At 47.2% G+C, this 27,874-nt stretch overlaps 1 protein-coding gene across 2 annotated transcripts in view; it reads right to left on the bottom strand.

Moving 5' to 3' along the window:
* LOC140346720 (disabled homolog 2-interacting protein-like) overlaps positions 1 to 27,236 on the bottom strand; it is a 169,033-nt gene extending 141,797 nt beyond the window's left edge. For both annotated transcript variants that reach the window (XM_072432907.1, XM_072432908.1), the window contains exons 1-7: positions 27,039 to 27,236; positions 17,658 to 17,790; positions 17,123 to 17,295; positions 12,196 to 12,380; positions 11,629 to 11,715; positions 11,126 to 11,331; positions 10,544 to 10,688 (exon numbers count right to left, since the gene is read on the bottom strand). In XM_072432907.1, coding sequence (XP_072289008.1) covers positions 10,544 to 10,688; positions 11,126 to 11,331; positions 11,629 to 11,715; positions 12,196 to 12,380; positions 17,123 to 17,295; positions 17,658 to 17,783 — 922 coding nt within the window. In that variant the 5' untranslated portion in view covers positions 17,784 to 17,790; positions 27,039 to 27,236. The remainder of the gene's footprint in view (positions 1 to 10,543; positions 10,689 to 11,125; positions 11,332 to 11,628; positions 11,716 to 12,195; positions 12,381 to 17,122; positions 17,296 to 17,657; positions 17,791 to 27,038) is intronic.
* Positions 27,237 to 27,874: the final 638 nt, after the last annotated feature.

Here is a 27,874-nt window from a genome sequence, read left to right as displayed (position 1 = left end):
GACACAAACATGAACCCTCATGAACTCCCCTGAGGTCAGAGACACAAACATGAACTCCCCTCAGGACGAGACACAAACATGAACCCTCATGAACTCTCCTGAGGTCAGAGACACAAACATGAACCCTCATGAACTCTCCTGAGGTCAGAGACACAAACATGAACTCCCCTGAGGTCAGAGACACAAACATGAACCCCCCTGAGGTCAGAGACACAAACATGAACTCCCCTGAGGTCAGAGACACAAACATGAACTCCCCTCAGGACGAGACACAAACATGAACCCTCATGAACTCTCCTGAGGTCAGAGACACAAACATGAACCCTCATGAACTCCCCTCAGGTCGAGACACAAACATGAACCCTCATGAACTCCCCTGAGGTCAGAGACACAAACATGAACCCTCATGAACTCCCCTGAGGTCAGAGACACAAACATAAACTCCCCTCAGGACGAGACACAAACATGAACCCTCATGAACTCCACTGAGGTCAGAGACACAAACATGAACCCTCATGAACTCTCCTGAGGTCAGAGACACAAACATGAACTCCCCTGAGGTCAGAGACACAAACATGAACCCTCATGAACTCCCCTGAGGTCAGAGACACAAACATGAACTCCCCTGAGGTCAGAGACACAAACATGAACTCCCCTGAGGTCAGAGACACAAACATGAACTCCCCTCAGGTCGAGACACAAACATGAACCCTCATGAACTCCCCTGAGGTCAGAGACACAAACATGAACTCCCCTGAGGTCAGAGACACAAACATGAACTCCCCTGAGGTCAGAGACACAAACATGAACTCCCCTGAGGTCAGAGACACAAACATGAACTCCCCTGAGGTCAGAGACACAAACATGAACTCCCCTGAGGTCAGAGACACAAATATGAACTCCCCTCAGGTCGAGACACAAACATGAACTCCCCTCAGGACGAGACACAAACATGAACCCTCATGAACTCCCCTGAGGTCGAGACACAAACATGAACCCTCATGAACTCCCCTGAGGTCAGAGACACAAACATGAACCCTCATGAACTCCCCTGAGGTCAGAGACACAAACATGAACCCTCATGAACTCCCCTGAGGTCGAGACACAAACATGAACTCCCCTGAGGTCGAGACACAAACATGAACCCTCATGAACTCCCCTGAGATCAGAGACACAAACATGAACTCCCCTGAGGTCAGAGACACAAACATGAACCCTCATGAACTCCCCTGAGGTCAGAGACACAAAAATGAACTCCCCTGAGGTCAGAGACACAAACATGAACTCCCCTGAGGTCAGAGACACAAACATGAACTCCCCTGAGGTCAGAGACACAAACATGAACTCCCCTGAGGTCAGAGACACAAACATGAACCCTCATGAACTCCCCTGAGGTCAGGGACACAAACATGAACTCCCCTCAGGTCGAGACACAAACATGAACCCTCATGAACTCCCCTGAGGTCAGAGACACAAACATGAACCCTCATGAACTCCCCTGAGGTCAGAGACACAAACATGAACTCCCCTAAGGTCAGAGACACAAACATGAACTCCCCTAAGGTCAGAGACACAAACATGAACTCCCCTGAGGTCAGAGACACAAACATGAACTCCTCCTCATCAACGCAGAAGACCAAGGACAGGCCACGCCCCCCTCACCAGAGAACATCCAGGGACGGGACAGGCCATTAGGGTTCATAGGGTTGTTAGGGTTTGTAGGGTTATTAGGGTTCATAGGGTTGTTATGGTTCATAGGGTTATTAGGGTTCATAGGGTTGTTAGGGTTAAGATAAGATAAGATAGTCTTTAATGTCCACACATGGGGTTATTATGGTTCATTGGGTTATTATGGTTCATAGGGTTGTTAGGGTTCATAGGGTTCATTGGGTTATTAGGGTTAAAAAGGATTATATGATTATTAGGGTTCAAAAGGTACATAGGGTTATTAGGGTTATTAGGTTTCATAGGGTTATTAGGGTTATTAGGGTTCATAGGGTTAAAAGGATTCATATGGTTATCAGTGTTCATAGGGTTATTAGGGTTCATAGGGTTATTATGGTTCAAAAGGTTCACAGGGTGGGGTTCATAGGGTTGTTAGGGTTCATAGGGTTGTTAGGGTTCATAGGGTTATTAGGTTTCATATGGTTATTAGGGTTCAAAAGGTACATAGGGTTATTAGGGTTATTAGGTTTCATAGGGTTATTAGGGTTATGAGGGTTCATAGGGTTCAAAGGATTCATATGGTTATTAGGGTTCATAGAGTTATTAGGGTTCATAGGGTTATTATGGTTCAAAAGGTTCATAGGGTTAATAGGGTTCATAGGGTTACTATGGTTATTAGGGTTCATAGAGTTTATAGGGTTATTAGAGTTCATAGGGTTATTAAGGTTCATAGGGTTTTAAGGGTTCATAGGGTTATAATGGTTCATTGGCTTATTACGGTTCATAGGGTTATTAAGGTTCATAGGGTTATTAGGGTTATTCGGGTTCATAGGGTTATAAGGGTTCATGGGGTTATTAGGGTTCATATGGTTATTAGGGTTCATTGGGTTATTAGGGTTCAAAAGGTTCATAGGGTTATTGGGTTCATATGTTTTTTAGGGTTAATAGGTTTCATAAGGTTATTAGGGTTCAAAAGGTTCATAGGGTTCAAAAGGTTCAAAGGGTTCATAGAGTAATTAATGTTCATAGGGTTATTATGGTTCAAAAGATTCATAGGGTTATTAGGGTTCATAGAGTTATTAGAGTTCATTGAGTTGTTAGGGTTCATAGGGTTATTAGGGTTCATAGGGTTGTTAGGGTTATAAGGGTTCATAGGGTTGTTAGAGTTTTAAGGGTTGTTAGGGTTATTAGGGTTCATAGGGTTGTTAGGGTTCATAGGGTTGTTAGGGTTCATAGGGTTCAAAAGGTTCATAGGGTTATTAGGGTTCATAGGGTTATTAGGGTTCATAGGGTTATTAGGGTTCATAGGGTTCAAAGGGTTCATAGGGTTATTAGGGTTATTAGGGCTCATAGGGTTCAAAGGGTTCATAGGGTTGGGTTCATAGAATTATTAGGCTTCACAGGGTTATTATGGTTCAAAACGTTCATAGGGTTATTATGGTTCAAAAGGTTCATAGGGTTATTAGGATTCATAATCATAGGGTTCATAGGGTTGTTAGGGTTCAAAGGGTTATTAGGGTTCATAGGGTTATTAGAGTTGAAAAGGTTCATAGGGTTATTACAGTTAAAAAGGTTCATAGGGTTATTAGCGTTCAAAAGGTTCATAGGGTTATTAGCGTTCAAAAGGTTCAATGGGTTATTCGGGTTCTTAGGGTTATTAGGGTTAAAAAAGTTCATAGGGTTATTAGGGTTCAAAAGGTTCATAGGGTTATTAGGGTTCATAGGGTTATTAGGTTTCATAGGGTTATTAGGGTTAATAGGGTTATTAGAGTTATTAGAGTTCATTGAGTTGTTAGGGTTCATAGGGTTATTAGGGTTATTAGAGTTATTAGAGTTCATTGAGTTGTTAGGGTTCATAGGGTTATTAGGGTTATTAGAGTTCATTGAATTGTTAGGGTTCATAGGGTTATTAGAGTTCATTGAGTTGTTAGGGTTCATAGGATTATTAGAGTTATTAGAGTTCATTGAGTTGTTAGGGTTCATAGGGTTATTAGAGTTATTAGAGTTGTTAGGGTTCATAGGGTCATTAGGGTTATTAGAGTTCATTGAATTGTTAGGGTTCATAGGGTTATTAGAGTTATTAGAGTTCATTGAATTGTTAGGGTTCATAGGGTTATTAGGGTTATTAGAGTTATTAGAGTTCATTGAGTTGTTAGGGTTCATAGGGTTATTAGAGTTATTAGAGTTGTTAGGGTTTATAGGGTTAAAACCCTATGAACCTTTTGAACCCTATTAATGAAGCCTGCGTAAATTCAGCCTGGAAGCCGGTCCCATATTAACCCTCGTGCAGTTGGCTCGGCCGCTCCTGACCGTACTGCGACCCACCACCTCCCCCTCTCCCCCTCTGCATCTCTCATCCTCTCTACCCTCTCTACCCTATCTACCCTCTCTACCCTCTCTTACCTACCACCACCAGTCCCCAGACCCGGGGGGAGACATCTAAACACGATCATATTACGGAGCGCCCGTAATCGCAATGTCTTCCGCCGAGGTCTGAGCGCCAAATAACTTTCGTAATAAAACCTGCTAAACTGTCCTCTCTGTGTCTGTCTGAGTCTCTCCAGGGTGAAGTAGGGTTATTAGGGTTCATAGGGTTCATAGGGTTCATAGGGTTATTAGGGTTCATAGGGTTATTAGGGTTATTAGGGTTCATAGGGTTATTAGGGTTCATAGGGTTATTATGGTTCATAGGATTATTAGGGTTCATAGGGTTATTAGGGTTCATAGGATTATTAGGGTTCATAGGGTTATTAGGGTTCACAGGGTTCATAGGATTATTAGGGTTCATAGGGTTATTAGGGTTCATAGGGTTATTAGGGTTCATAGGGTTCATAGGAGTATTAGGGTTCATAGGGTTATTAGGATTCATAGGGTTATTAGGGTTCATAGGGTTCATAGGATTATTAGGGTTCATAGGGTTATTAGAGTTATTAGAGTTCATTGAGTTGTTAGGGTTCATAGGGTTATTAGGGTTATTAGAGTTATTAGAGTTCATTGAGTTGTTAGGGTTCATAGGGTTATTAGGGTTATTAGAGTTCATTGAATTGTTAGGGTTCATAGGGTTATTAGAGTTCATTGAGTTGTTAGGGTTCATAGGATTATTAGAGTTATTAGAGTTCATTGAGTTGTTAGGGTTCATAGGGTTATTAGAGTTATTAGAGTTGTTAGGGTTCATAGGGTTATTAGGGTTCATAGGGTTATTAGGGTTCATAGGGTTCATAGGATTATTAGGGTTCATAGGGTTATTAGGGTTCATAGGGTTATTAGGGTTCATAGGGTTATTAGGGTTCATAGGGTTCATAGGGTTATTAGGGTTCATAGGGTTCATAGGGTTCATAGGATTATTAGGGTTCATAGGGTTATTAGGGTTTATAGGGTTATTAGGGTTCATAGGTTTATTAGGATTCATAGGGTTCATAGGGTTATTAGGGTTCATAGGGTTATTAAGGTTCATAGGGTTCATAGGGTTATTAGGGTTCATAGGGTTATTATGGTTCATAGGGTTATTATGGTTCATAGGGTTATTAGGGTTATTAGGGTTCATAGGATTATTAGGGTTCATAGGGTTATTAGGGTTCATAGGGTTATTAGGATTCATAGGGTTCATAGGGTTATTAGGGTTCATAGGGTTATTAGTTTTCATAGGGTTCATAGGATTATAAGGGTTATTAGGGTTATTAGGGTTCATAGGGTTATTAGGGTTCATAGGGTTATTAGGGTTATTAGGGTTCATAGGGTTATTAGGGTTCATAGGGTTATTAGGGTTCATAGGGTTATTAGGGTTCATAGGGTTCATAGGGTTATTAGGGTTCATAGGGTTATTAGGGTTCATAGGGTTATTAGGGTTCATAGGGTTGTTAGGGTTCATAGGGTTATTAGGTTTCATAGGGTTATTAGGGTTCATAGGGTTATTAGGGTTCATAGGTTTGTTAGGGTTCATAGGGTTAAAAAGGTTCATAGGGTTATTAGGGTTCATAGGGTTGTTAGGGTTCATAGGGTTCAAAAGGTTCATAGGGTTATTAGGGTTCATAGGGTTCAAAGGGTTCATAGGGTTATTAGGGTTATTAGGGCTCATAGGGTTCAAAGGGTTCATAGGGTTATTAGGATTATTAGGGCTCATAGGGTTCAAAGGGTTCATAGGGTTGGGTTCATAGGATTATTAGGCTTCACAGGGTTATTATGGTTCAAAACGTTCATAGGGTTATTATGGTTCAAAAGGTTCATAGGGTTATTAGGATTCATAATCATAGGGTTCATAGGGTTCTTAGGGTTCATGGGGTTATTAGGGTTCATAGGATTGTTAGGGTTAAGATAAGATAATCCTTTATTGTCCCACATGGGGAAATTTCATTGGTGCAATGCAGGTAGATCCAGAGGTAGATACAGAAGAACAGATCACTTATAGGAAGTCTGATAAACACTTTCAGTAGAAGATCTCCTATAAATAAATAAAAACTCCCATAGACAAATAAATACATAAATACCATTGCATGTGATCACGACAGTAATTGCACATGAATATGTGTCAAGACAGCACATAGATTGCACATGAATTTCACAGTAATTGCACATGAACCCTATGAACCCTAACAACCCTATGAACCCTAATAACCCTATGAACCCTAATAACCCTATGAAACCTAATAACCCTATGAACCCTAACAACCCTAACAACCCTATGAACCCTAATAACCCTATGAACCCTAATAACCCTATGAACCCTAGGTTTGTTAGGGTTCAAAGGGTTATTAGGGTTCATAGGGTTATTAGAGTTGAAAAGGTTCATAGGGTTATTACAGTTAAAAAGGTTCATAGGGTTATTAGCGTTCAAAAGGTTCATAGGGTTATTAGCGTTCAAAAGGTTCAATGGGTTATTCGGGTTCATAGGGTTATTAGGGTTCATAGGGTTATTAGGGTTCATAGGGTTATTAGGTTTCATAGGGTTCATAGGGTTATTAGGGTTCATAGGGTTATTAAGGTTCATAGGGTTCATAGGGCTATTATGGTTCATAGGGTTATTATGGTTCATAGGGTTATTAGGGTTCATAGGGTTATTAGGGTTCATAGGATTATTAGGGTTCATAGGGTTATTAGGGTTCATAGGGTTATTAGGGTTCATAGGGTTATTAGGGTTCATAGGGTTATAAGGGTTATTAGGGTTCATAGGGTTATTAGGGTTCATAGGGTTATTAGGGTTCATAGGGTTATTAGGGTTCATAGGGTTCATAGGGTTCATAGGGTTATTAGGGTTCATAGGGTTATTAGGGTTCATAGGGTTATTAGGGTTCATAGGGTTCATAGGGTTATTAGGGTTCATAGGGTTATTAGGGTTCATAGGGATATTAGGGTTCATAGGGTTATTAGGGTTCACAGGGTTATTAGGGTTATTAGGGTTCATAGGGTTATTAGGGTTCATAGGGTTATTAGGGTTCATAGGGTTGTTAGGGTTGTTAGGGTTCATAGGGTTTTTAGGTTTCATAGGGTTATTAGGGTCCATAGGGTTATTAGGGTTCATAGGGTTGTTAGGGTTCATAGGGTTATTAGGGTTCATAGGGTTGTTAGGGTTCATAGGGTTCAAAAGGTTCATAGGGTTATTAGGGTTCATAGGGTTGTTAGGGTTCAAAAGGTTCATAGGGTTATTAGGGTTCATAGGGTTCAAAGGGTTCAAAGGGTTCATAGGGTTGGGTTCATAGAATTATTAGGCTTCACAGGGTTATTATGGTTCAAAACGTTCATAGGGTTATTATGGTTCAAAAGGTTCATAGGGTTATTAGGATTCATAATCATAGGGTTCATAGGGTTCTTAGGGTTCATGGGGTTATTAGGGTTCATAGGATTGTTAGGGTTCATAGGGTTGTTAGGGTTCAAAGGGTTATTAGGGTTCATAGGGTTATTAGAGTTGAAAAGGTTCATAGGGTTATTACAGTTAAAAAGGTTCATAGAGTTATTAGCGTTCAAAAGGTTCAATGGGTTATTCGGGTTCTTAGGGTTATTAGGGTTAAAAAAGTTCATAGGGTTATTAGGGTTCAAAAGGTTCATAGGGTTATTAGGGTTCATATGTTTTTTAGGGTTATTAGGTTTCATAGGGTTATTAGGGATCAAAAGGTTCATAGGGTTATTAGGGTTCATACGGTTATTAGGTTTCATAGGGTTATTAGGGTTCATAGGGTTATTAGAGTTATTAGAGTTCATTGAGTTGTTAGGGTTCATAGGGTTATTAGGGTTATTAGAGTTATTAGAGTTCATTGAGTTGTTAGGGTTCATAGGGTTATTAGGGTTATTAGAGTTCATTGAGTTGTTAGGGTTCATAGGGTTATTAGGGTTATTAGAGTTCATTGAATTGTTAGGGTTCATAGGGTTATTAGGGTTCATAGGGTTATTAGAGTTATTAGAGTTCATTGAATTGTTAGGGTTCATAGGGTTATTAGGGTTATTAGAGTTATTAGAGTTCATTGAGTTGTTAGGGTTCATAGGGTTATTAGAGTTATTAGAGTTTTTAGGGTTTATAGGGTTAAAACCCTATGAACCTTTTGAACCCTATTAATGAAGCCTGCGTAAATTCAGCCGGGAAGCCGGTCCCATATTAACCCTCGTGCAGTTGGCTCGGCCGCTCCTGACCGTACTGCGACCCACCACCTCCCCCTCTCCCCCTCTGCATCTCTCATCCTCTCTACCCTCTCTACCCTCTCTACCCTCTCTACCCTCTCTTACCTACCACCACCAGTCCCCAGACCCGGGGGGAGACATCTAAACACGATCATATTACGGAGCGCCCGTAATCGCAATGTCTTCCGCCGAGGTCTGAGCGCCAAATAACTTTCGTAATAAAACCTGCTAAACTGTCCTCTCTGTGTCTGTCTGAGTCTCTCCAGGGTGAAGTAGGGTTATTAGGGTTCATAGGGTTCATAGGGTTCATAGGGTTATTAGGGTTCATAGGGTTATTAGGGTTATTAGGGTTATTAGGGTTATTAGGGTTCATAGGGTTATTATGGTTCATAGGATTATTAGGGTTCATAGGGTTATTAGGGTTCATAGGATTATTAGGGTTCATAGGGTTATTAGGGTTCACAGGGTTCATAGGATTATTAGGGTTCATAGGGTTATTAGGGTTCATAGGGTTATTAGGGTTCATAGGGTTCATAGGAGTATTAGGGTTCATAGGGTTATTAGGGTTCATAGGGTTATTAGGGTTCATAGGGTTCATAGGATTATTAGGGTTCATAGGGTTATTAGAGTTATTAGAGTTCATTGAGTTGTTAGGGTTCATAGGGTTATTAGGGTTATTAGAGTTATTAGAGTTCATTGAGTTGTTAGGGTTCATAGGGTTATTAGGGTTATTAGAGTTCATTGAATTGTTAGGGTTCATAGGGTTATTAGAGTTCATTGAGTTGTTAGGGTTCATAGGATTATTAGAGTTATTAGAGTTCATTGAGTTGTTAGGGTTCATAGGGTTATTAGAGTTATTAGAGTTGTTAGGGTTCATAGGGTTATTAGGGTTCATAAAGTTATTAGGGTTCATAGGGTTCATAGGATTATTAGGGTTCATAGGGTTATTAGGGTTCATAGGGTTATTAGAGTTATTAGAGTTCATTGAGTTGTTAGGGTTCATAGGGTTATTAGAGTTATTAGAGTTGTTAGGGTTTATAGGGTTAAAACCCTATGAACCTTTTGAACCCTATTAATGAAGCCTGCGTAAATTCAGCCTGGAAGCCGGTCCCATATTAACCCTCGTGCAGTTGGCTCGGCCGCTCCTGACCGTACTGCGACCCACCACCTCCCCCTCTCCCCCTCTGCATCTCTCATCCTCTCTACCCTCTCTACCCTCTCTACCCTCTCTACCCTCTCTTACCTACCACCACCAGTCCCCAGACCCGGGGGGAGACATCTAAACACGATCATATTACGGAGCGCCCGTAATCGCAATGTCTTCCGCCGAGGTCTGAGCGCCAAATAACTTTCGTAATAAAACCTGCTAAACTGTCCTCTCTGTGTCTGTCTGAGTCTCTCCAGGGTGAAGTAGAGTTATTAGGGTTCATAGGGTTCATAGGGTTCATAGGGTTATTGGGGTTCATAGGGTTATTAGGGTTATTAGGGTTCATAGGGTTATTAGGGTTCATAGGGTTATTATGGTTCATAGGGTTCATAGGGTTCATAGGGTTCATAGGGTTCATAGGGTTCATAGGGTTCATAGGGTTATTAGGGTTCATAGGGTTATTAGGGTTATTGGGTTCATAGGGTTATTAGGGTTCATAGGGTTATTATGGTTCATAGGATTATTAGGGTTCATAGGGTTATTAGGGTTCATAGGGTTCATAGGGTTCATAGGGTTCATAGGGTTCATAGGGTTCATAGGGTTCATAGGGTTATTAGGGTTCATAGGGTTATTAGGGTTATTGGGTTCATAGGGTTATTAGGGTTCATAGGGTTATTATGGTTCATAGGATTATTAGGGTTCATAGGGTTCATAGGGTTATTAGGGTTCATAGGGTTCATAGGGTTATTAGGGTTCATAGGGTTCATAGGGTTATTAGGGTTCATGGGGTTATTAGGGTTCATAGGGTTCATAGGGTTCATAGGGTCATTAGGGTTCATAGGGTTCATAGGGTTCATAGGGTTATTAGGGTTCATATGGTTATTAGGGTTCATAGGGTTATTAGGGTTCACAGGGTTATTAGGGTTCATAGGGTTATTAGGGTTCATAGGGTTCATAGGGTTCATAGGGTTCATAGGGTTATTAGGGTTCATAGGGTTCATAGGGTTCATAGGGTTATTAGGGTTATTAGGGTTATTAAGGTTCATAGGGTTATTAGGGTTCATAGGGTTCATAGGGTTATTAGGGTTCATAGGGTTATTAGTGATCATTGACACAAAGACTGACCCAGCGCGTCCTGCAGATACTTGTGTCCGATCAGTTTCAGATATTCCTCGATGCTTTTTGTCGCCAACGTGTTCTCTCTGAAGATCAGCTGATCGTTGTCACGGCAACGGTCCACCTCCACCATCATGAGGTCAGTCAGGAAGTCCTGCAACGGCCAATCAGAGAAGAGAAGAGTCAGAACAGCCAATCAGAGGAGAGAACAGTAAAAATGAAGAGACACGCCCCTTTAGCGTGAAAGCCCCGCCCACTCTGAAAGGTTTGTTGTTGCAGATTCTCTCGTGTCCAAGGCTCAGACTTTTGCATCAAATCTATTTTTCTGAACATTTTAACTCAAACTTAAAATCTCTTTTTTTTTAATTAAGATTCAATTTCTCTTCTAAACTCTCCAAACACCTAGGGCTCAAGGATCGAACAGAGACCACAACAATCTCATGAAGTCAGCGCATTTTCCCTTTTGTGACATTAAAGGTCTAAATTTAGACGCTCTTTAACTCATATGGTCACTTGTTTTAGACCTGTTTTAGACCCGTTTTAAACCCCGTTTTAGACCTGTTTTAGACCCGTTTGGGACCCGGTCCTGACCTTGGCCTTGCCGGTGCTGTGCAGGATGTGGACCAATGCAGCTGAGATCTCGTCCTTGGACCTCAGACTCAGGTTGGACTCTAAAGTCCTGCAGAGTCTCAGGTAGTTGGCGCTGATCCATTCTGCGAAGTCTTTGTACTGCTCCATCGGCAAAACTACCACGGACTGAAACTGGACCCGGACCCTCAGCGCCGGACCTGTTTTCCCTGGAGCAAAACAGAGACTGGACTGAGATCCGGTTTAGACTGACACCAGCAGTTTTCCTGCAGGGACTGGTCCAGGTCCTTGTCCAGGTCCTTGTCCAGGTCCTGGTCCTGGTCCAGGTCCTGGTCCAGGTCCTGTTCCTGGTCCAGGTCCAGGTCCAGGTCCTGGTCATGGTCATGGTCCTGGTCCTGGTCATGGTCATGGTCATGGTCATGGTCCTTGTCCAGGTCCAGGTCCTTGTCCAGGTCCAGGTCCTGGTCCTGGTCCTGGTCCAGGTCCTGGTCCAGGTCCAGTCTCACCTCGGCTGGAGCTGGGCGTGCTCAGTTGGTACCATCGCTCTTGAACCTGTCGTCCAATCAGAGCACTGACTCCGATGTTCACCAGGCCTGTGGGCGGAGCCACAGTGAGTCGTGTGATGTTCCGTCTCATATTCATACATTTTGTTTATTTGTTGTTATAAAGAATTGAAATGATTTAAATCTGATGTTTATGATGAACTTTCACTCTGGAATTTAAACATTGATGACAGAAGATTTCAAAGGGTTTATCGTTTCTAATAAAGTCTAGAGACGTTAGGTTCTGTTGCCATGGCAGCTGCGGCGGCCATCTTGTGACTGGAGAAGCGGCTAAATTCTAATATAAACTCATGTATAACAGGTCGATAAAAGCCCTAGACCGCAGTGTTTAAAGTCTCATCATGGAACATTTGTGTCACTGACACAACCTTCTGTTTACTTTACATTCATATCATATATATCATATCATAATATAAATGTTTCTGAGCACTGCAGGTTACCACGGTGACGCTCCAGACTTCATTAGAACACGCGGCTCAGATCTTTACATAAAAGGAGTGATGGACAGACCGACGTAGCTGGACTTGTCTTTGCGGCGTTTGGGGTTTGTCTCTTTGTAAAGATGGAGCGTGACGGCGCCGACGTGTGGGAGGTCGCCGAAGTCGAAGCGCTCGCCCCAGAACACGTTATCGGTCCTGGACTTACACGAAGTCCGAGCGTAAAGGCAGTCGTCCAGACACACCTCCACGAAGTATCTGCAGAGAGACAAGAGCGGTCAAGACCTGAGTCCAGAGACAAGACCTGAGTTCAGAGACAAGACCTGAGTCCAGAGACAAGACCTGAGTCCAGAGACAAGACCTGAGTCCAGAGACAAGACCTGAGTCCAGAGACAAGAGCGGTCAAGACCAGGTCCACAGGTTCAGTCCTCATCTGGACGTGTGAGTCTCAGTTTGTGGCTGTAGAAGACGTTCCTCTCTGACCCTGCTCTGACCCTGCTCTGACCCTGACCCTGCTCTGACCCTGCTCTGACCCTGACCCTGCTCTGACCCTGCTCTGACCCTGACCCTGCTCTGACCCTGCTCTGACCCTGACCCTGCTCTGACCCTGACCCTGCTCTGACCCTGCTCTGACCCTGCTCTGAGCAGGCGCTACATTGTGAAGAAGTTCTGCCATCAAACATGGCGGCGCCGCTTTAGCTCTTTAGCTCGTGTCATCAATTTAGCCTTTAGCGACTCATGCTACATGCAGTAGTTCTCAGTCCACTGAGCATGTGCAGTGGCTCATGTATCATGTGACTGCTCTGACCAATAAGAGCGGAGCAGAGCGAGCTCAGACTAAAGCCTTTTCATCAACCTCATTCAAAATGAGCCTTAAGAGCCTTAAGAGCCTATAGAGCCTTAGGAGCCTTTGGAGCGTATAGAGCCTTTAGAGCGTATAGAGCCTATAGAGCCTTTAGAGCCTTAAGAGCCTCAAGAGCCTATAGAGCCTTTAGAGCCTTTAGAGCCTTAAGAGCCTTTAGAGCGTATAGAGCCTATAGAGCCTATAGAGCCTTAAGAGCCTAAGAGCCTTTAGAGCCTTTAGAGCCTATAGAGCCTTAAGAGCCTTAAGAGCCTTAAGAGCCTATAGAGCCTTTAGAGCCTATAGAGCCTTAAGAGCCTATAGAGCCTTAAGAGCCCTAAGAGCCTTAAGAGCCTTTAGAGCCTTAAGAGCCTATAGAGCCTATAGAGCCTTTAGAGCCTATAGAGCCTTAAGAGCCTTAAGAGCCTTTAGAGCCTATAAAGCCTTAAGAGCCTATAGAGCCTTAAGAGCCTATAGAGCCTATAGAGCCTTAAGAGCCTATAGAGCCTTAAGAGCCTTAAGAGCCTTAAGAGCCTTAAGAGCCTATAAAGCCTTAAGAGCATATAGAGCCTTAAGAGCCTATAGAGCCTTTAGAGCCTTTAGAGCCTTTAGAGCCTTAAGAGCCTTTAGAGCGTATAGAGCCTATAGAGCCTATAGAGCCTTAAGAGCCTAAGAGCCTTTAGAGCCTTTAGAGCCTATAGAGCCTTAAGAGCCTTAAGAGCCGTTAGAGCCTTAAGAGCCTCAAGAGCCTATAGAGCCTTAAGAGCCTTTAGAGCCTTAAGAGCCTTTAGAGCGTATAGAGCCTATAGAGCCTATAGAGCCTTAAGAGCCTAAGAGCCTTTAGAGCCTTTAGAGCCTATAGAGCCTTAAGAGCCTTAAGAGCCTTAAGAGCCTATAGAGCCTTTAGAGCCTATAGAGCCTTAAGAGCCTTAAGAGCCGTTAGAGCCTTTAGAGCCTTATGAACCTTAGGAGCCTATAGAGCCTTAAGAGCCTAGAGACCTTAAGAGCCCTAAGAGCCTTAAGAGCCTTTAGAGCCTATAGAGCCTTAGGAGCCTATAGAGCCTTAAGAGCCTATAGAGCCTTTAGAGCCTATAGAGCCTTAAGAGCCTTAAGAGCCTTAAGAGCCTTAAGAGCCTTTAGAGCCTATAAAGCCTTAAGAGCCTATAGAGCCTTAAGAGCCTATAGAGCCTATAGAGCCTTAAGAGCCTTAAGAGCCTTAAGAGCCTATAAAGCCTTAAGAGCCTATAGAGCCTTAAGAGCCTATAGAGCCTTTAGAGCCTTTAGAGCCTTTAGAGCCTTAAGAGCCTTTAGAGCGTATAGAGCCTATAGAGCCTATAGAGCCTTAAGAGCCTAAGAGCCTTTAGAGCCTATAGAGCCTTAAGAGCCTTAAGAGCCGTTAGAGCCTTTAGAGCCTTATGAGCCTTAGGAGCCTATAGAGCCTTAAGAGCCTTAAGAGCCGTTAGAGCCTTTAGAGCCTTATGAGCCTTAGGAGCCTATAGAGCCTTAAGAGCCTATAGAGCCTATAGAGCCTATAGAGCCTTAAGAGCCTTAAGAGCCTTTAGAGCCTATAAAGCCTTAAGAGCCTATAGAGCCTTAAGAGCCTTAAGAGCCTATAAAGCCTTAAGAGCCTATAGAGCCTTAAGAGCCTATAGAGCCTTAAGAGCCTATAGAGCCTTAAGAGCCTTAAGAGCCTTAAGAGCCTTAAGAGCTTTAAGAGCCTTAAGAGCCTATAAAGCCTTAAGAGCCTATAGAGCCTTAAGAGCCTATAGAGCCTTAAGAGCCTATAGAGCCTTAAGAGCCTATAGAGCCTATAGAGCCTTAAGAGCCTTAAGAGCCTTTAGAGCCTTAAGAGCCTATAGAGCCTTTAGAGCCTTTAGAGCCTTAGAGCCTTAAGAGCCTTAAGAGCCTTAAGAGCCTATAAAGCCTTAAGAGCCTATAGAGCCTTAAGAGCCTATAGAGCCTTAAGAGCCTATAGAGCCTTAAGAGCCTATAGAGCCTATAGAGCCTTAAGAGCCTTAAGAGCCTTTAGAGCCTTAAGAGCCTATAGAGCCTTTAGAGCCTTTAGAGCCTATAGAGCCTATAGAGCCTTTAGAGCCTATAGAGCCTTAAGAGCCTCAAGAGCCTATAGAGCCTTAAGAGCCTTTAGAGCCTTTAGAGCCTTAAGAGCCTTTAGAGCGTATAGAGCCTATAGAGCCTATAGAGCCTTAAGAGCCTAAGAGCCTTTAGAGCCTTTAGAGCCTATAGAGCCTTAAGAGCCTTAAGAGCCTTAAGAGCCTTAAGAGCCTATAGAGCCTTTAGAGCCTATAGAGCCTTAAGAGCCTTAAGAGCCGTTAGAGCCTTTAGAGCCTTATGAGCCTTAGGAGCCTATAGAGCCTTAAGAGCCTATAGAGCCTTAAGAGCCCTAAGAGCCTTAAGAGCCTTTAGAGCCTATAGAGCCTTAAGAGCCTATAGAGCCTTAAGAGCCTATAGAGCCTTAAGAGCCTATAGAGCCTATAGAGCCTTAAGAGCCTTAAGAGCCTTAAGAGCCTTAAGAGCCTATAAAGCCTTAAGAGCCTATAGAGCCTTAAGAGCCTATAGAGCCTTAAGAGCCTATAGAGCCTATAGAGCCTTAAGAGCCTTAAGAGCCTTTAGAGCCTTAAGAGCCTATAGAGCCTTTAGAGCCTTTAGAGCCTTTAGAGCCTTTAGAGCCTTTAGAGCCTTAGGAGCCTTTAGAGCCTTAAGAGCCTATAGAGCCTATAGAGCCTTTAGAGCCTTAATAGCCTATAGAGCCTATAGAGCCTTTAGAGCCTATAGAGCCTTAAGAGCCTCAAGAGCCTATAGAGCCTTAAGAGCCTATAGAGCCTTAAGAGCCTCAAGAGCCTATAGAGCCTTAAGAGCCTATAGAGCCTTAAGAGCCTTTAGAGCCTATAGAGTCTATAGAGCCTTAAGAGCCTTTAGAGCCTTAAGAGTCTTTAGAGCCTTAAGAGCCTATAGAGCCTATAGAGCCTTTAGAGCCTTAAGAGCCTTTAGAGCCTTTAGAGCCTATAGAGCTTTAAGAGCCTTAAGAGCCTAGAGAGCCTTTAGAGCCTTAAGAGCCTATAGAGCCTATAGAGCCTTTAGAGCCTATAGAGCCTTAAGAGCCTTAAGAGCCTATAGAGCCTTAAGAGCCTATAGAGCCTTAAGAGCCTTTAGAGCCTATAGAGCCTATAGAGCCTTAAGAGCCTTCAGAGCCTTAAGAGCCTTAAGAGCCTATAGAGCCTTAAGAGCCTATAGAGCCTTAAGAGTCTTTAGAGCCTTAAGAGCCTATAGAGCCTATAGAGCCTTTAGAGCCTTAAGAGCCTTTAGAGCCTTTAGAGCCTATAGAGCTTTAAGAGCCTTAAGAGCCTAGAGAGCCTTTAGAGCCTTAAGAGCCTATAGAGCCTATAGAGCCTTTAGAGCCTATAGAGCCTTAAGAGCCTTAAGAGCCTATAGAGCCTTAAGAGCCTATAGAGCCTTAAGAGCCTTTAGAGCCTATAGAGCCTATAGAGCCTTAAGAGCCTTCAGAGCCTTAAGAGCCTATAGAGCCTTAAGAGCCTATAGAGCCTTAAGAGCCTTTAGAGCCTATAGAGCCTATAGAGCCTTAAGAGCCTTTAGAGCCTTAAGAGCCTTAAGAGCCTTAAGAGCCTATAGAGCCTTAAGAGCCTTTAGAGCCTATAGAGCCTATAGAGCCTTAAGAGCCTTTAGAGCCTTAAGAGCCTTTAGAGCCTTAAGAGCCTTAAGAGCCTTTAGAGCCTATAGAGCCTTAAGAGCCTTAAGAGCCTTAAGAGCCTTAAGAGCCTTAAGAGCCTATAGAGCCTTAAGAGCCTTTAGAGCCTATAGAGCCTTAAGAGCCTTAAGAGCCTTAAGAGCCTATAGAGCCTTAAGAGCCTTTAGAGCCTATAGAGCCTATAGAGCCTTAAGAGCCTTTAGAGCCTTAAGAGCCTTTAGAGCCTTAAGAGCCTTAAGAGCCTTTAGAGCCTTAAGAGCCTTAAGAGCCTTTAGAGCCTATAGAGCCTTAAGAGCCTTAAGAGCCTTAAGAGCCTTTAGAGCCTTAAGAGCCTTTAGAGCCTTAAGAGTCTTAAGAGCCTTTAGAGACCAGTGTGAGCTTTAACCCAGTCCGGGTCCAGTCCGGGTCCAGTCCGGGTCCAGTCCGGGTCCAGACCTCTTCTTGGGGGCCAGGTCTTTGCCCTCCAGGACCCAGAGCGTCAGGAGGTTCTCAGTTCTCCTGATGTTGTCTTTATTTGGTAAAACGGCTCGTCGAAGGTTCTCCATCCACTTGTCTCTCTCTGCGGCCGAACGACACGAGAAGCACTTTGTGCCAGAAGAGGTCGTGACCTGAGAAGAGGGGTCAAGGGTCACACAGGGACACACAGGTCCACACAGGGTCACACAGGGACACACAGGTCCACACGGGGACACACAGGGTCACACGAGGACACATAGGGTCACACAGGGACACACAGGGTCACATGGGGACACACGGGGACACACAGGGTCACGGGGACACACAGGGTCCCACGGAGACACACAGGGACACATGGGGTCACACCAGACAATCCCACCAGACGTTAGCTTTAGCTTTAGCTTTAGCTTGACTGTTAAACGCGCAATAACCAGTTCAAAATATTCTTCCAGTTGAAGCTTTAGTTTGTCACTAAAATGAAATAAAGTTGGTTTAAAGTTGTTGTGGGTTTCACCTCGAAGCAGAAGTCCTGGCCCAGCAGCGAGGAGTGCACCGCTTTGATGATCACTGATTGGTCCATTCTGAGCTCCAGAGACGACACTGAGCCGCTTAGCAACGAGTCCCCGCCCACTGCTCTCATCACACACCTGTACAGGAAACAGGAAGTGACTCACACACCTGCACAGGAAACAGGAAGTGCCAGGGCGCAGTGCCGGGGGCGCTGCAGAGTCAGCAGAGGTGCAAAAGAAACAAAACGGCTCTCGAATCAACCAGGCTCCTCCTACTTCTGTGGCTCCTCCTACTTCTGTGGCTCCAGCACTTTGAGGCCGAGACGTTTGTTCCACTGAGAATGTGACGTTTGAGAATCAACAGCTCAACATGACGACCTCACCCGGGAGAACCTAAGGGTCAAGCTGTGACCCCAGGTCAAAGGAGCCCGTGCAGCGGGTCAGAGGGTCCCTTCTCTGGTGAGGGTTGGGGTACTCACTGTACTCACTGTACTCACTGAAGGGTTGGGGTACTCACTGTACTCACTGAAGGGTTGGGGTACTCACTGTACTCACTGAAGGGTTGGGGTACTCACTGTACTCACTGAAGGGTTGGGGTACTCACTGAAGGGTGAGGGTACTCACTGAAGGGTTGGGGTACTCACGGTACTCACTGAAGGGTTGGGGTACTCACTGAAGGGTTCGGGTACTCACTGAAGGGTGAAGGTACTCACTGAAGGGTTGGGGTACTCACTGAAGGGTTGGGGTACTCACTGAAGGGTGAGGGTACTCACTGAAGGGTGAGGGTACTCACTGAAGGGTTGGGGTACTCACTGAAGGACATTATGAAGATGGATTTGAATAAACTGGCCAAATAAAACACCGTTATTTTTACTACTTATTTCAATTCTATTTATTTTTGTAACGCCCAGAATCACAACAGCTCCTCTGAGGACGATGTCTGTGGGGACGAGGGACGATGTCTGTGAGGACGAAGGACGATGTCTGTGGGGACGAGGGACGATGTCTGTGAGGACGAAGGACGATGTCTGTGGGGACGAGGGACGATGTCTGTGAGGACGAGGGACGATGTCTGTGAGGACGAAGGACGATGTCTGTGGGGACGAGGGACGATGTCTGTGGGGACGAGGGACGATGTCTGTGAGGACGAAGGACGATGTCTGTGGGGACGAGGCACAGAGGGACGATGTCTGTGGGGATGAGGGACGATGTCTGTGGGGACGAGGGACGATGTCTGTGAGGATGAGGGACAATGTCTGTGAGGACGAGGGACGATGTCTGTGGGGACGAGGGACGATGTCTGTGGGGATGAGGCACAGAGGGACGATGCCTGTGGGGACGAGGCACAGAGGGACGATGTCTGTGGGGATGAGGGACGATGTCTGTGAGGACGAGGGACAATGTCTGTGAGGACGAGGGACGATGTCTGTGAGGACGAGGGACGATGTCTGTGGGGACGAGGGACGATGTCTGTGAGGACGAGGGACAATGTCTGTGAGGATGAGGGACGATGTCTGTGGGGACGAGGGACGATGTCTGTGGGGACGAGGCACAGAGGGACGATGTCTGTGGGGATGAGGGACGATGTCTGTGAGGACGAGGGACAATGTCTGTGAGGACGAGGGACGATGTCTGTGAGGACGAGGGACGATGTCTGTGGGGACGAGGGACGATGTCTGTGGGGACGAGGGACGATGTCTGTGGGGTCGAGGGACGATGTCTGTGGGGACGAGGGACGATGTCTGTGGGGTCGAGGGACGATGTCTGTGGGGACGAGGGACGATGTCTGTGAGGACGAGGGACGATGTCTGTGGGGACGAGGGACGATGTCTGTGAGGACGAGGGACGATGTCTGTGGAGACGAGGGACAATGTCTGTGAGGACGAGGGACGATGTCTGTGGGGACGAGGGACGATGTCTGTGGGGACGAGGCACAGAGGGACGATGTCTGTGGGGACGAGGGACAATGTCTGTGAGGACGAGGGACGATGTCTGTGAGGACGAGGGACGATGTCTGTGGGGACGAGGGACGATGTCTGTGGGGACGAGGGACGATGTCTGTGAGGACGAGGGACGATGTCTGTGGGGACGAGGGACGATGTCTGTGAGGACGAGGGACGATGTCTGTGGAGACGAGGGACGATGTCTGTGAGGATGAGGGACAATGTCTGTGAGGACGAGGGACGATGTCTGTGGGGACGAGGGACGATGTCTGTGGGGACGAGGCACAGAGGGACGATGTCTGTGGGGACGAGGGACGATGTCTGTGGGGACGAGGGACGATGTCTGTGAGGACGAGGGACGATGTCTGTGAGGACGAGGGACGATGTCTGTGGGGACGAGGGACGATGTCTGTGGGGACGAGGCACAGAGGGACGATGTCTGTGAGGACGAGGGACGATGTCTGTGGGGTCGAGGGACGACGTCTGTGAGGCCGAGGGACGATGTCTGTGGGGTCGAGGGACGATGTCTGTGGGGACGAGGGACGATGTCTGTGGGGACGAGGCACAGAGGGACGATGTCTGTGGGGACGAGGGACGATGTCTGTGGGGACGAGGGACGATGTCTGTGGGGTCGAGGGACGATGTCTGTGAGGACGAGGGACGATGTCTGTGGGGACGAGGCACAGAGGGACGATGTCTGTGGGGATGAGGGACGATGTCTGTGAGGACGAGGGACAATGTCTGTGGGGACGAGGGACGATGTCTGTGGGGACGAGGGACGATGTCTGTGGGGTCGAGGGACGATGTCTGTGGGGACGAGGGACGATGTCTGTGGGGTCGAGGGACGATGTCTGTGGGGACGAGGGACGATGTCTGTGAGGACGAGGGACGATGTCTGTGAGGACGAGGGACGATGTCTGTGGGGACGAGGGACGATGTCTGTGAGGACGAGGGACGATGTCTGTGGAGACGAGGGACAATGTCTGTGAGGACGAGGGACGATGTCTGTGGGGACGAGGGACGATGTCTGTGGGGACGAGGCACAGAGGGACGATGTCTGTGGGGACGAGGGACAATGTCTGTGAGGACGAGGGACGATGTCTGTGGGGACGAGGGACGATGTCTGTGGGGACGAGGGACGATGTCTGTGAGGACGAGGGACGATGTCTGTGGGGACGAGGGACGATGTCTGTGAGGACGAGGGACGATGTCTGTGGAGACGAGGGACGATGTCTGTGAGGATGAGGGACAATGTCTGTGAGGACGAGGGACGATGTCTGTGGGGACGAGGGACGATGTCTGTGGGGACGAGGCACAGAGGGACGATGTCTGTGGGGACGAGGGACGATGTCTGTGGGGACGAGGGACGATGTCTGTGAGGACGAGGGACGATGTCTGTGAGGACGAGGGACGATGTCCGTGGGGACGAGGGACGATGTCTGTGGGGACGAGGGACGATGTCTGTGGGGACGAGGCACAGAGGGACGATGTCTGTGAGGACGAGGGACGATGTCTGTGGGGTCGAGGGACGACGTCTGTGAGGCCGAGGGACGATGTCTGTGGGGTCGAGGGACGATGTCTGTGGGGACGAGGGACGATGTCTGTGGGGACGAGGCACAGAGGGACGATGTCTGTGGGGACGAGGGACGATGTCTGTGGGGACGAGGGACGATGTCTGTGGGGTCGAGGGACGATGTCTGTGAGGACGAGGGACGATGTCTGTGGGGACGAGGGACGATGTCTGTGGGGACGAGGGACGATGTCTGTGGGGTCGAGGGACGATGTCTGTGGGGACGAGGGACGATGTCTGTGAGGACGAGGGACGATGTCTGTGAGGACGAGGGACGATGTCTGTGGGGACGAGGGACGATGTCTGTGAGGACGAGGGACGATGTCTGTGGAGACGAGGGACAATGTCTGTGAGGACGAGGGACGATGTCTGTGGGGACGAGGGACGATGTCTGTGGGGACGAGGCACAGAGGGACGATGTCTGTGGGGACGAGGGACAATGTCTGTGAGGACGAGGGACGATGTCTGTGAGGACGAGGGACGATGTCTGTGGGGACGAGGGACGATGTCTGTGGGGACGAGGGACGATGTCTGTGAGGACGAGGGACGATGTCTGTGGGGACGAGGGACGATGTCTGTGAGGACGAGGGACGATGTCTGTGGAGACGAGGGACGATGTCTGTGAGGATGAGGGACAATGTCTGTGAGGACGAGGGACGATGTCTGTGGGGACGAGGGACGATGTCTGTGGGGACGAGGCACAGAGGGACGATGTCTGTGGGGACGAGGGACGATGTCTGTGGGGACGAGGGACGATGTCTGTGAGGACGAGGGACGATGTCTGTGAGGACGAGGGACGATGTCTGTGGGGACGAGGGACGATGTCTGTGGGGACGAGGGACGATGTCTGTGGGGACGAGGCACAGAGGGACGATGTCTGTGAGGACGAGGGACGATGTCTGTGGGGTCGAGGGACGACGTCTGTGAGGCCGAGGGACGATGTCTGTGGGGTCGAGGGACGATGTCTGTGGGGACGAGGGACGATGTCTGTGGGGACGAGGCACAGAGGGACGATGTCTGTGGGGACGAGGGACGATGTCTGTGGGGACGAGGGACGATGTCTGTGGGGTCGAGGGACGATGTCTGTGAGGGCGAGGGACGATGTCTGTGGGGTCGAGGGACGATGTCTGTGAGGACGAGGGACGATGTCTGTGGGGACGAGGGACGATGTCTGTGGGGACGAGGGACGATGTCTGTGAGGACGAGGGACGATGTCTGTGGGGACGAGGGACGATGTCTGTGAGGACGAGGGACGATGTCTGGGGGGACGAGGGACGATGTCTGTGAGGACGAGGGACGATGTCTGTGGGGACGAGGGACGATGTCTGTGAGGACGAGGGACGATGTCTGTGGGGTCGAGGGACGACGTCTGTGAGGCCGAGGGACGATGTCTGTGGGGTCGAGGGACGATGTCTGTGGGGACGAGGGACGATGTCTGTGGGGACGAGGCACAGAGGGACGATGTCTGTGGGGACGAGGGACGATGTCTGTGGGGACGAGGGACGATGTCTGTGGGGTCAAGGGACGATGTCTGTGAGGACGAGGGACGATGTCTGTGGGGTCGAGGGACGATGTCTGTGAGGACGAGGGACGATGTCTGTGAGGACGAGGGACGATGTCTGTGGGGACGAGGGACGATGTCTTTGAGGACGAGGGACGATGTCTGTGGGGACGAGGGACGATGTCTGTGAGGACGAGGGACGATGTCTGTGGGGACGAGGGACGATGTCTGTGGGGACGAGGGACGATGTCTGTGGGGACGAGGGACGATGTCTGTGAGGACGAGGGACGATGTCTGTGGGGACGAGGGACGATGTCTGTGAGGACGAGGGACGATGTCTGTGGAGACGAGGGACGATGTCTGTGAGGATGAGGGACAATGTCTGTGAGGACGAGGGACGATGTCTGTGGGGACGAGGGACGATGTCTGTGGGGACGAGGCACAGAGGGACGATGTCTGTGGGGACGAGGGACGATGTCTGTGGGGACGAGGGACGACGTCTGTGAGGCCGAGGGACGATGTCTGTGGGGTCGAGGGACGATGTCTGTGGGGACGAGGGACGATGTCTGTGGGGACGAGGCACAGAGGGACGATGTCTGTGGGGACGAGGGACGATGTCTGTGGGGACGAGGGACGATGTCTGTGGGGTCAAGGGACGATGTCTGTGAGGACGAGGGACGATGTCTGTGGGGTCGAGGGACGATGTCTGTGAGGACGAGGGACGATGTCTGTGGGGACGAGGGACGATGTCTGTGAGGACGAGGGACGATGTCTGTGGGGACGAGGGACGATGTCTGTGAGGACGAGGGACGATGTCTGTGGGGACGAGGGACGATGTCTGTGAGGACGAGGGACGATGTCTGTGAGGACGAGGGACGATGTCTGTGGGGTCGAGGGACGACGTCTGTGAGGCCGAGGGACGATGTCTGTGGGGTCGAGGGACGATGTCTGTGGGGACGAGGGACGATGTCTGTGGGGACGAGGCACAGAGGGACGATGTCTGTGGGGACGAGGGACGATGTCTGTGAGGACGAGGGACGATGTCTGTGGGGACGAGGGACGATGTCTGTGGGGACGAGGGACGATGTCTGTGGGGACGAGGCACAGAGGGACGATGTCTGTGGGGACGAGGGACGATGTCTGTGAGAATCAGCAATTTCTTCTTTCACGATGAACAATATGAATCAAAGTATTTGATTTTTGTTCTTTCCTTTTGAAAATAAAGCATTTATATAAAATGTGATTTTTAGTTATTTAGGTTCATATTATACAGTTAAAAATGTGATTTAGTTTGTTTTACCCTTTATGTCTTTGTCCATTGTGTCTTTAAATGTCAAGCTTCATCTTTATTCATCAAACAGTAAATGGGGACGTCCTGCAGGTGGGACGTCCTGCAGGGGGGACGTCCTGCAGGTGGGACGTCCTGCAGGGGGGACGTCCTGCAGGGGGGACGTCCTGCAGGGGGGACGTCCTGCACTCTGTTGGGGACGATTTGGGTCATTGTGTTTGTTTAGTGGGCAACATATATTATATATCATATAAATCAAGTCTGTGAAACAGTCTCTTTCGTCTGTGTAATATAGATCAAATCAGAAGAATCCGGCCTAAAAGTGAAGCTGAAACGTCTCCTGCATCTGTAACGTCTCGATTCTCCTGTAACTCCTGCTCACAGCGTGTCCTAAAAGATCCATCAAAAGCTTTAACTGGTTCAAAATGCAGCAGCAAGATTACAACAGGACCTAAAAGAGGAAGCACATGACGCCGGTGCTGGAGTCTCTTCACTGGCTCCAGTTTAGAATCACATTTAAACTCCTCCTCCTGATTTACAAAGCCATAAATGACATGGCCCCTCCCACCTCAAAGATGCTCTAGAACCATCTCATCCAATCAGAGCTCTTCACTCTCAACATGCTGACCTTCTGGTGGTGCCAAGAGTCTCTAAAAGTACTGTAGGAGGAACTGGTTCTACTCCTGAAGAGCTGGTTCTCCTCCTGAAGATCTGGTTCTACTCCTGAAGAGCTGGTTCTCCTCCTGAAGAACTGGTTCTCCTCCTCAGTGGCTCCAGCTCCACTGTCTACTTTTTCTCCATGAGATTTTTGTAGTTGTTCCTGCAGAAGGAGGAGCTGAGGACAGAAGGAGGGGCCAAGGACAGAGGACTCTGGAACATCGTCCCTCGTCCCCACAGACATTGCTTAATCCGTTTTCACTGTCGCCCTCAGAGGCAACTTTTGTTGTGATTTTGGGCGTCACAAAATAAATAAATTGCATTAAATTGAAAATTGGGGTTAACATTTGTGGTTATAATTCTCGGTCAGATAATGATGAACTTTTATAAACGGTGGACAATAAACTTGGTTTGCTCACATTGCAATTCCCCCATCCATATGGATTATAACCCTTTGTAATTAGAAGATCTAGAGTGTGTGGGTGGGGCCTCTCTGCTGTGGGTGGGGCCTCTCTACTGTGGGTGGGGCCTCTCTGCTGTGAGTGGGGCCTCTCTGCTGTGGGTGGGGCCTCTCTACTGTGGGTGGGGCCTCTCTGCTGTGAGTGGGGCCTCTCTGCTGTGAGTGGGGCCTCTCTGCTGTGAGTGGGGCCACTCTGCTGTGAGTGGGGCCACTCTGCCGTGAAAAGCATCAAGCTCGTTAGCGTTTCTGTCACAAATATGATCCACATGAACATTAAATCACCTGTAATGACCAAACCATCAGAGTCTGTGCGACTGAAACGTCTCAGTGAAACGTTGTCAGTTCTGGAGAAGCTCGTGTAAAACAATGAAGAGAATGAGACTGTTTTAGCTCCATTTTAAAGGAGACAAACTCAAATGATGAAAAGACCCCAAAAGAACAACCTGAGGGTCATTATTTCATCTCTAAAGACAGCACAGACTCCGCCCCTTTTTTGTTTTCTCGTGTTTCAGATTGAAACTTAAAGTTGGTGGAGCAGATTCTGTCAGAACTACATTTCCTGTGTTTTTGTCGAGTCATGTTTCAGTTAAAAACATAACATCAAGATTATAAGATACACAATTATGAATTAAGAGAGATTTGTTACATAAGAATGTGACGTTTAGCAGGAAGTTTCAGTCGAACTGGGCTTTATCTTTTCACATATGAATCAAATGTCTCAGATCGGGCCTGACTCGCATTTTGTTTTCCCATCTGTGTGATATGACACAGAAATAACACTAGAGGGCGCTGTTTTCACACAGGGCCCGGGTCGGTTTGATGTTTATAATGAATATAAGACCCAGTGTTATTCAGCCTAACTTTAAATATAAATCAATGTAAACTCCACATGGTTTATATTTCATGTTTACTGCACATATATGTATTTACTTTTCATATTAGTTCAAGCAGAGGTTGTTAGAAAATAATAATGAACAAGGCCAATTTATAAGGTAAAATAAGGTGAAATAAGGTAACATAAGGTAAAATAAGGTGAAATAAGGTAAAATAAGGTGAAATAAGGTAACATAAGGTAAAATAAGGTGAAATAAGGTAAAATAAGGTGAAATAAGGTAAAATAAGGTAAAATAAGGTGAAATAAGGTAAAATAAGGTAAAATAAGGTGGAATAAGGTGAAATAAGGTAACATAAGGTAAAATAAGGTGAAATAAGGTAACATAAGGTAAAATAAGGTGAAATAAGGTAAAATAAGGTAAAATAAAGTAACATAAGGTAAAATAAGGTGAAATAAGGTAAAATAAGGTGAAGTAAGGTAACATAAGGTAAAATAAGGTGAAATAAGGTAACATAAGGTAAAATAAGGTGAAATAAGGTAAAATAAGGTAAAATAAAGTAACATAAGGTAAAATGAGGTGAAGTAAGGTAAAATAAGGTAAAATAAGGTAAAATAAGGTGAAATAAGGTAAAATAAGGTGAAGTAAGGTAAAATAAGGTAAAATAAGGTAAAATAAGGTGAAATAAGGTAAAATAAGGTGAAATAAGGTAAAATAAGGTAACTGTCGAGGACTTTCAGTGCATCGATGGATATTTGCTATTGCATTGCTTGATATGGGATGGATTCAAAAACAGTTGTATCACCCATTACTATCTAAGGCACAAATCGCCTTAGCATGAGTGTTAGCATGAGTGTTAGCAGTGAAGGCTAAATGCACCTGCTCCATCTCCTCTCTCCTCCGTCTGCAGCAGGCCAAAAACCTCCTCTGACACTTCTGTTGTATTTGCACATATACAGCTCAGATGCGTCTCATTCAGTTTGATCTGGAGCTGGAGCTGGAGCTGGCCCTGGTGCTGGACCTGGTGCTGAAGCTGGAGCTGTCTCCTCTGCCTCATCCTTCCTTCTTTCCTCTCATGTCTCTCTCTCTCATCGCATCTTCACCTTTTCTCAGAACAAAAGAAATAGAACTCACTCAAACGCATCTTCCTCTTCAGAACCGAACCAAAGCCGATCCGGACGCGTCAGAGGGCGCGAGCTGCAGTCGGGCCGAGGCGCGGGCGGGCGGTCTGGTCGGTCTGGTCGGTCTGGTCCCGGTCTGGACCCGGTCTGGTCCCGGTCTGGTCCTGGTTAATCCGCTTTGACGTAGGTTTTGTTCCGGAGCAGCGCGTTTCGCGGTGCTGCCTCTTCTCCTTCCTCTCCTTCCTCTTCTTCCTCTCCTTCCTCTCCTTCCTCTTCTTCCTCTCCTTCCTCCTTCCTTCTCTTCCTCCTCTCCGGGTTTAAAGAGCCCGCACCGGGATTAAAACGAGTTTAAACCAGCGCCGGAGCAAAAATAATACTTAAACCGGAATAAAGCCGCTGTAACGGGAGGGCATCTGACACAGGAGGGGAGGGCATCTGACACAGGAGGGGAGGGCATCTGACACAGGAGGAGGGGAGAGAAGAGGAAAGGAGAGGAGGGGAGAGGAAAGAATAGGAGAGAAGTGGAGAGAAGGGGAGAGGAGAGGAGAGAAGTGGAGAGAAGGGGAGAAGAGAGGAGAGGAGGAGAGAAGAGGAGAGGAGGAGAGAAGAGGAAAGGAGAGGAGGGGAGAGGAAAGAATAGGAGAGAAGAGGGGAGCAGGGGAGAGGAGAAAAGAGGAGGGGAGAGAAGAGGAGAGGAGAGAAGGGGAGAGAAGAGGAGGAGAGAAGAGGAGAGGAGGGGAGAGAAGAGGTGAGGGGGAGAAGAGGAGAGGAGGGGAGAAAAGGTGAGGGGGGAGAAGAGGAGGGGAGAGAAGAGAAGAGGGGGGAGAAGAGAAGAGGCGGGAAGAAGAG

This window comes from Eucyclogobius newberryi, unplaced genomic scaffold (assembly GCF_026437365.1).
Source record: "Eucyclogobius newberryi isolate DKJ021-1_F unplaced genomic scaffold, fEucNew1.0.hap1 SCAF_6, whole genome shotgun sequence".
Taxonomy (NCBI): domain Eukaryota; kingdom Metazoa; phylum Chordata; class Actinopteri; order Gobiiformes; family Gobiidae; genus Eucyclogobius; species Eucyclogobius newberryi.
Note: the sequence above shows the minus strand (reverse complement) of the source record. Positions and strands in the feature narration are given on the sequence as shown.